An 8,498-nucleotide genomic window follows, 5' to 3' on the forward strand; every position below is an offset into this window, starting at 1 on the left:
ATGTGTGTCTCTGATGGTGTCTACTGTCCTGTGTGTGTTTAGAGACACGCAGGACATCATGAAACTGAGAGCAAAGTTTAGTTGTTATAAGAAGGATTATCAAACTGACAGGTTGTTTTCATTCTTATTCATTGTTTTAGGGTAAAACCGACAGTGTTGAATGAGTTGTGTGTAACTTTACACATGGTGGGTTAATATGGATTAAGATTTGCTCTGGTTTTCTGTTAACAGCCTACAAGATGATGATTTATTATCATACAACACTGAACAACAGGCTTGTACAGTCAGATTTTGATGTTCCCTCTTTGATTGATTAGATTGGCTGAAGAGATAAAAACTCAACAGAACCTATTTTTTTTGGACTATATTCTCTCTGTAATAACAAAAATGTAACTTCAAGAGTAAAAAATAAGCCCAAACTCAATTTAAACATTATTTATTTTTAACATAATGTTCTTTAACAAGAGTATTTTACACACCACATGAAATACAAGTACAATACTTTTATGGAGGAGTTTTTCTTGTAACAATGTATTTTTACTCTGTGGCATGAACACAAACACATCTCAGATCCACACAGTGAAAACTCTTTTTAATGGCTGTAAACTCGTTTTAATTGGTGATGCAGATTTACACCAGAACAGTTTGTTAAGACTGATGTTGCACTGTAGCTTCAGTATTAAGCACCAAACACTGCTGAGGTTCAGAGTAAACACTGCTGTTACCTGGCAGGTCAGGCAGACGTGCATCATGATGCTCTGCATGGCGCTCCATGTTCCTGCTGAAGGGAGGAAGGGGTTTGTGCAGTGTTGTAGAATTAGATCTAAAATGCACTTTAAAACATGCTTTTAATTTAGAAGTGATGCTATGGGACAAAATTAAAAACTAAAATATGAAATTAGAAAAAATATACAAAAAGATTGTCTTGGGAAAAGGGCACTTATCTGGTCAGAGGCTCGAGCACCACCTAGAGTCTACCTGTGCACGTGCCTGGTCAGGAGTCAAAGAAGCTGAACAAAACATTTCCTCAGACCCATTTTCTCTTTCGTCTTGGTCCTGTCGTCTTCAGCTATATCGCCATGGCTACGTGACATGAAGTGATGTTTCTGCAGATCCTCTAACCATACTTTAAGTTTCCTTTTGAATGTACTTCCTAATTTCTCCTCCATTTGTTCCCACTTGGCCTCCTCAGTTCTTTCTATCAGCAGTTTAATTTCCTTTATCAGTTGTTACAGCAACATAAGATGATTACCTGTGCACGTGCCTGGTCAGGAGTCAAAGAAGCTGAACAAAACATAATTTCCTCAGACACATTTTCTCTGCGGTTAAAAAAACTTGTATCACTAACTCAGTGATACATGGAAATTCAGAGCAGAAAACATGCAGACAGAAGAGAAGGAATCAGAACCCAATTTTTGTCCTTGGCTGGATTCAAGTAACGATCCACCAAAGCTTTACAAACAAATTCAACAGAGAACACTACACTGGACCAGTGGTGATGTCCATCAGTGGTATGTTCACAGTATCGTCTGTTTCGCCTTGGTCCTGTCGTCTTCTAATTTCCAATTCTTTCTCTGCAAAGAAGAGACATTCAGCTGTCAGCAACAACATGAAGTCCTGCTGAACACCACCAAAAACAAACAAACACAACCTGAAGCCATTTTCAGACATGGATTATGAAACACTGCTGTTTCATCTGTCTGTTAAAGAGACACCTTTTTATCATTCACAGACTTGTCTGTTCATTCTTTCATTTATTCTGAATATTTTTAAACTAAAATACACACAAAAGAAAACTAAACGTACAAAAATAGTCTTCTGACCAATAGTACTGACCTTTGACCTCGAGCTGCATTACATTCTGCCACATGATGTCTCCATCCCTGTGACAGACAGTGCAGATGTAGAAATCACTGTCTCTGTCGGTGGGGTTAGTCAGGGTCAGACTGAGATCTCCAGTTTCCAGCAGGTTTTTCTTTATCATTGTTCGTCCTTGATAAAACTCCTCCTGCTCTCCAGGCTGATCTCGACCATTCAGATAGACGTGGACCTTCATGGGTTTGGGTTCACAGCGGCTCCACTCCACCGTGGCGTCTTCAGGCAGCAGAACTGAGCTTCGGAAGGGCAGTTGGACAGACTTTGTCCCCACCTCCACTTCCATCTGGTGGACTGACAGGGCAGCAAACCACTTTAACAAAATCATCTGTACAAACAGCAGCAGCAGTGACACTGGAGGTTGCAGGAGCAGTGGTCTACACTGACTTCTGCTACATGACTACTCCTATCTAACACATCGCACTCTATGCTGTACTTTGCACCCTTGTTACTTGTAATTCACTTGGACTTTAATTATTCATTGTAAATATATGTGGATTTTAATACAGTGCACCATTTCAGGATAACACAATAGCAATTTCATTCTGCTTGGAAAATGACGGTAGTTGTTTTAGAAGTTTTAGAATCTTGAATCTACAATACTGACCTTTGGTCTGGAGCAGCACTACTTTTCTTGCCCGGATGTGTCCGTCCTTGTGGACGGTGCAGATATAGACCCCATTGTCACTTTTGTTTGGGTTTCTGAGAGTCAGAATGAGGCCTCCAGTTTTAAGCAAGTCTTCCGTCATCTTTGTGCGCTTCTTGTAAAGCTTGTCCTGTTTATCAGGCTGGTCTTGGCCATTCTGATACACATGGACCATGATGGGTTTGGGGTCACAGCGACTCCACTCCACTGTAGCATCTTCAAGCAGGTTCTTTGTGATTTGGCAGTGCAGCTTGGCAGCCTTCACAGAGACTGAAAGGATAACAAATCACAATATCAAATATACAAACAGCAGCAGCAGCAGTGATACTGATGGGAGCAGGAATGTCCTACACTCAGGTCTGACCTCTGAACTGTATTGAAACTACTGACCTTTGAATCGGACCAGCACTTCTTTCTTTGCCAGGATGACTCCATCCCTGTGGACGGTGCAGATGTAGGTCCCTCTGTCACTATAGCCAGTGTTATAAATGGTCACACTGAGGTCTTTGGATCGCAGTGGGTCATTGCTCATCTTTGTGCGTTCACGGTAATATACATCCTGTTTGTCAGGCTGGTCTTGGTTGTTCTGGTACCAGTGGACCATCATGGGCACAGGATGAGAGCGCCTCCACTCCACTGTCACGTCTTCAGGCAGCTCAGCTGTTGTTATGAAGGGCAGTGTGACAGCTTCAGCCCACTCCTCTGCAACAACCATCTCCTGAACTAAGAGGACAACAAACCACAACAACATTTTTACTAACAGTTTAACTGCAGCAGTGATACTGATGGTAGCTGGAGCCATGGCCTACACTGACCTCTGACCTGTATCTACAGCACTGACCTTTGACTCGGAGACATACAACTTTCTGCTCCAAGATTTCTCTGTCTCTGTGGACAGTGCAGATGTAGGTGCCACTGTCTCTATAGCAGGGGTTCTTCAGTGTCAGACTGAGGTCTCCAGTGTTAAGTGGCTCTTCATTTATCTTTGTACGGCCAGAGTATAACTGGTCTGCTTTGACCAGATGGTTGCCCCCCTTCATGTAAACATGGACCCTCATGGGGTTGGGGGCAGAGCAGCTCCACTCCACTGTGACATCGTCAGGAAGCTTGTCTCTGGTTTTGTAAGGAAGCTTGACAGACTTGACCCCTTCTTCCACCTCCACCTGGGAGACTAAGAGGACAACAAACCACATCAGGTCTTCACAGGTCATCTTTAGAGTAGTTTAGAAATTTAGTTTAGATTTGGTTGTTGTGGTAGGGTAGTGGACACACACACACACACACACACACACACACACACACACACACACACACACACACACACACATACCTGTTATGGTGTTGAACCAAACATGTACTGCAAGACCCAAAGCAACAACAAGGACAACAACCAGAACCAGGAGAACCCATGCCTCAGCTGGGAAAGTGTATGGTTCTGTGGGCAACAACATAAACATGACTTTTACAATTTCCAAAAATAATCTTTTTAAAGTTTCTTTACACATTTTTACAGATGTATTACAAGTACTGGGTATATCTCAGTCAATTTCTTACTCTGAGCAATGGGATCCCACATCAACATACAAACAAATTCTGTCAAAGTTATTATTATTATTATTATTATTATTATTATTATTATTATTATTATTATTATTATTAGAAATAGCTATAATAATAATAATAATAATAATAATAATAATAATAATAATAATAATAATAATAATAGTAAATAAAGTCATTGGGCAGATTTAGATATTGCATCTTGTGGAGGAAATGATCAAAGGATTTGAAACTCTGGGAGAACAGCAGTGAAAGGGGTGGACAGAAATTAAAGCATGAGATGCATATTTCATCATTTATCAGAATTAGATAATTTATCTCACATAATCTATCATTTATATCATTTATAGTAGATCATCAGTGTGTTTTCTTTCCTGATTTACTTCTTGCCAGAATAGAACAGATGCAGGAATTAGATGCAGATCGTGACTCGACCACGAAGTTCTGCACCGCAGCGTGCTCTGTCTTATAATCTGTCTTAATACTCTAATTGATTAACATGGGTGCTGAATGGAAGCAGGAAACACTCTGCAGCACTTCTGCCTCCTGTGTGTCCTCGATGTAAACCACCACTGTAAAACTGTTGACACTCTGAAGTGCAAACAAAATCAATTATAATGCTTACCATGATGAATTTCATACCCCAGAAGGTAGAAACAGCATATGTGCCAGGTGAGCGATTCTCATTGGACCAAACAGACACCATCTTTGTGTTTGGCATTGAGCTCTAATACATCTGTGTTCTAGATACATTTCCACAGTCAGAACAACAGCCAGCACTGTTCAAGAGACAGAACCCTCAAAGCAGCCGGACCTGACTCTGTCTCTCTGTCCACCCTGAAGCACTGTGCTGATTGGCTGTCTCATTAACGCCTCACTGAAGACATATCATTTGTCAGCCTGCTTTAAAACCTCCATCATCATCATTACCGCCCCCCAAAAACGAGGACCACAGGACTTACTGACTACAGATCTGTTGTCCTGACCTCTGTGGTAATTAAGTCCTTTTAGCTCCTTGATCCATTCCCCCTCAAAACCATCACTGAACCATTCCTGGACCCCCTGCAGTTCCCCTGTTCTGATAATACATAAATGTCCACGTTACTGACATTTCACCTCTACTCTGTAGCTACAGCAGTGACCTGGAACCTGTACTGAGGAGGGTGGTCGGTGGTTGTTCCTCACCTTTGACCTGCAGCTGTACATCAATCCGTTTCAGTTCTTTTTCACTGTTGCTAATGCTGCAGGTGTAGTTGCCGCTGTCATAAAGGTGGGGTTTGATCAGAGTGAGGCTGAAGTTTCTGGTGTCCAGAGCGTCAGCTGACATCGATGTTCGGCCGCTGTAACGTTGGTTTTGAACGTAAACCTCCTTTTTGTCCTGAAGTTTGTGGATGGTTGTGGGATAGAGATCTGAGCGACTCCACACCACTATGGGGTCCTCAACTAACCTAAGTACCTGGCAGGGCAGCAGGACAGACTCCACCCCCTCATACACCTCAACACCTGAGGCATGCTGGGAAACCACTAGGACACAAATACAGACAGATAAAACAGTGTATATATTGTTAACTTTACTCTTTTGAATAATATCTTAATATTTAACTGTTACTGTGCTTTTGGATGCATTATTCTGTTGTGGTCTGATATGGTCAACATGTAGGAGCAAACATCCGCATGACGTCCACCAAATCCACTTTTCAACTGTTTTTTTTCCATATATACTGCCCTCATTTAAATGAGAGTATTTTAGTTAAATTTAAAGTCTCAGAGACCCCGCCCTCTGCCCGCACTTTATTATTTTCTCATTACTTTAACTGCTCAGGGCACTTTAACATCCCAGAAGGTTGATATTTGACATCATCATATGAGACTCAACAATCAGCTGACTTTCTGGTGCATTTACAAACAGCTCAGAGAAATCCTACAGATTCTACCTTTACATCAAATCAAAAGTACAAAGTACCTAAAATACAAAAAGTATAAGTACTTATTATGCAGAATGGCTCAAGTCATTGATGTGTTCATCACTTTAATGTTGCAGCTGATAAAGGTGGAGCTCATTATAATGACTTTATATACTGCTGGGTATCTTAATCTGTACAGGACATTCCCTCCTCATTAACAGTTTATTAAACAGAAACAGAGAAACAGTGATAATGTGATGTACTCACCATCATGTTACTTGATAAACATCTTTTTGAGTTTTTTTTTTTAATTATTATTATTGTTCTGATTAGAAAACAAAAATGAAGAACACAATAATGCAAATACCAGAAAGTGGACTAGATTAAAATTTCAATTAATTATTTTATTATTATTGGCTGCTCTTAAAGTTCATAATCAATCAACCTAAATCGGTTTTTGGTGGTGTTTCCTTTTTCAAATCTGATATCTGGATGAGTTTCATTTATTTTAAGAAAATATAATTATAGAAACATTAAACAGAGATTAAGAAAATAAAGATGACCAAAATAGATGTGTATAGTGTGTGTGTGTGTGTGTGTGTGTGTGTGTGTGTGTGTGTGTGTGTGTGTGTGAGTGCATGCAGTGTGTCTGTCTGAGTGGAAGCAGTATGGTTATCTTACCGTGCACCAGGACCACAAACGCCACAAACACCTTCATGTTCATGAAAAAATAACAAAAACCATCACGTCTAATTCTCTCGGCGTCTTCCAAAAAAGTTTGTCAGAAAGAAAATTTTACTTTCAGTTTAAAAGAAAGCCTCGAGCCAGCTATTATAGGAATGTGATGCATCAGGTTTGGGTGGGACCTACAACAGCTACACACAGTTTTTTCAAACGACATCAAAAGACAATACAAGAAAGAGAGGAAGAAAGAATATAAAATACATACATGATTTTAAAATATTAAACTAAAATAGAAGATAAACAGGACCAATGATTAAATGGGAGATTGATCAGAGTACCTCAACTAAAGGTCAAGTCAATTTTTACTCTACGTATATTTAGTCCTGGGCCAGGAGTCGACTTTTGTGCAAACTGGAGCTGTCGTCTGACCTGAGAACAAACAGGAAATACAAAAGTATTGATCAACAATTGAAGATCAAATCTGTGTGTATGAACGATTCATGCATGAGGCCCATTGTTAGCTGAGAGTTAAGCTAAACCCAGAGTGACATGATTCTCACTGTACTTCGACTCTACTGAATTAAAACAGGTTATAGAACATCTTGGTTCTAAGAGTTCTTCTCCCGTGAGCTTCAACAGAACTGGACCAAAGTCTGACACCGAGCAGAGATTGTTCTGTAGTGATGTAATGTTCCCTCCGTCTTCTCAGAGTGTTTCATTCACCAGTTCACAGATTTATTTGAGGCTCTCTCATTGGATACTCTCAATGTTGGAATGTAACAATGTACTTTTACTCAAGTAAGGTACTTATGAACATACTCAAGGTTTACTTTACATTTTATGCTACTTTATACTTAAACTCCACCACTGATTGACACCGATCATGTTACAGGTGCTCCCAGTCAAAAACATAAAAATATACAAGCACAGAGAAATTCTAAGAATAGAAAATAAGAAGTATGTAAATATATATATGTTAAATTACAATATATACAGAGATAATATAACAACAATAACAAAATATATAGAGTAAGATTTAATGTACCTTTTTCATATATTATTTATATTCTATTTCTTCTTGTTTTATATTTACATATTGCTGCTATATATTGTAGAATATGTAAAATGATGTAAAAAATGTGCATCATGCTGCGTCATATATAATGTGTAATAACAATTCACAGGTGAGATATTGCACAAATTACTGTAATTTCAAGTCAGATGTGTTCAGTTTACACCTGAGGTCTTCGTTTACCTGTACAACACTTTTTATTTTGGTGTTGTTTTCTTTTATATTTCTGCATTTTAACTTTTGTTTTTGTTCTCCTTAGAAATATTTGTACTGTCATGGTTTTACAGCCATGTTGATTGGATAACAGCAATAAAGCATTTGAATAGAAATGACAGTCACCGCTGCCATCTGCTGGAGATATGTAGGATCACACTGTAACTGCTGTGAGAGGAGATGAGAACAGGTCAACCTACGCTTTGGATTTACTGAGTTTTAAAAAGGACACAAACAGATGTTTGGTTTCTCTGTGGTGAACAAACAGCTCAGAGCTCAAAGATAAATAAAATATTGTCTTTTTCTAGAAACAAATGTTAAATATCAGTCTGAGCAATGAGACAGTGGTTGTGTTAGCAATAACAAAACTGTTCAACAAAATGTTCAGTATTTTCAACCACAGAAATTGTGTGGAGTGAGTCTATGACCTGTGTGCCCTGATGAACTGAGTATTTAAATTTAAAGTAAGGCGGTCAATTTCACAGTAAAGTGGTTGTGTGACACTGTGTTAGTCTGATTTTTTCTCTTTTTGGTGAACAGTACC

The 8,498-nt window shown here is 39.2% G+C and overlaps 1 protein-coding gene across 1 annotated transcript; it reads right to left on the bottom strand.

Moving 5' to 3' along the window:
- Positions 1–420: 420 nt before the first annotated feature.
- LOC146311312 (butyrophilin-like protein 2) lies at positions 421–6,784 on the bottom strand. Its single transcript, XM_084742454.1, has 9 exons — positions 6,667–6,784; positions 5,267–5,605; positions 3,852–3,956; positions 3,363–3,692; positions 2,912–3,244; positions 2,483–2,791; positions 1,837–2,169; positions 1,253–1,574; positions 421–978 (listed from the first exon to the last, which is right to left on the bottom strand). The coding sequence occupies exons 1-8, from the start codon at positions 6,707–6,709 to the stop codon at positions 1,480–1,482; spliced, it is 1,887 nt and encodes a 628-aa protein (XP_084598580.1). The 5' UTR covers positions 6,710–6,784; the 3' UTR covers positions 421–978; positions 1,253–1,479.
- Positions 6,785–8,498: the final 1,714 nt, after the last annotated feature.

The sequence above is a fragment of the Lutjanus erythropterus genome, chromosome 18, assembly GCF_056507025.1.
Source record: "Lutjanus erythropterus isolate fLutEry1 chromosome 18, fLutEry1.hap2, whole genome shotgun sequence".
In the NCBI taxonomy this organism is placed as follows: Eukaryota; Metazoa; Chordata; class Actinopteri; order Lutjaniformes; family Lutjanidae; genus Lutjanus; species Lutjanus erythropterus.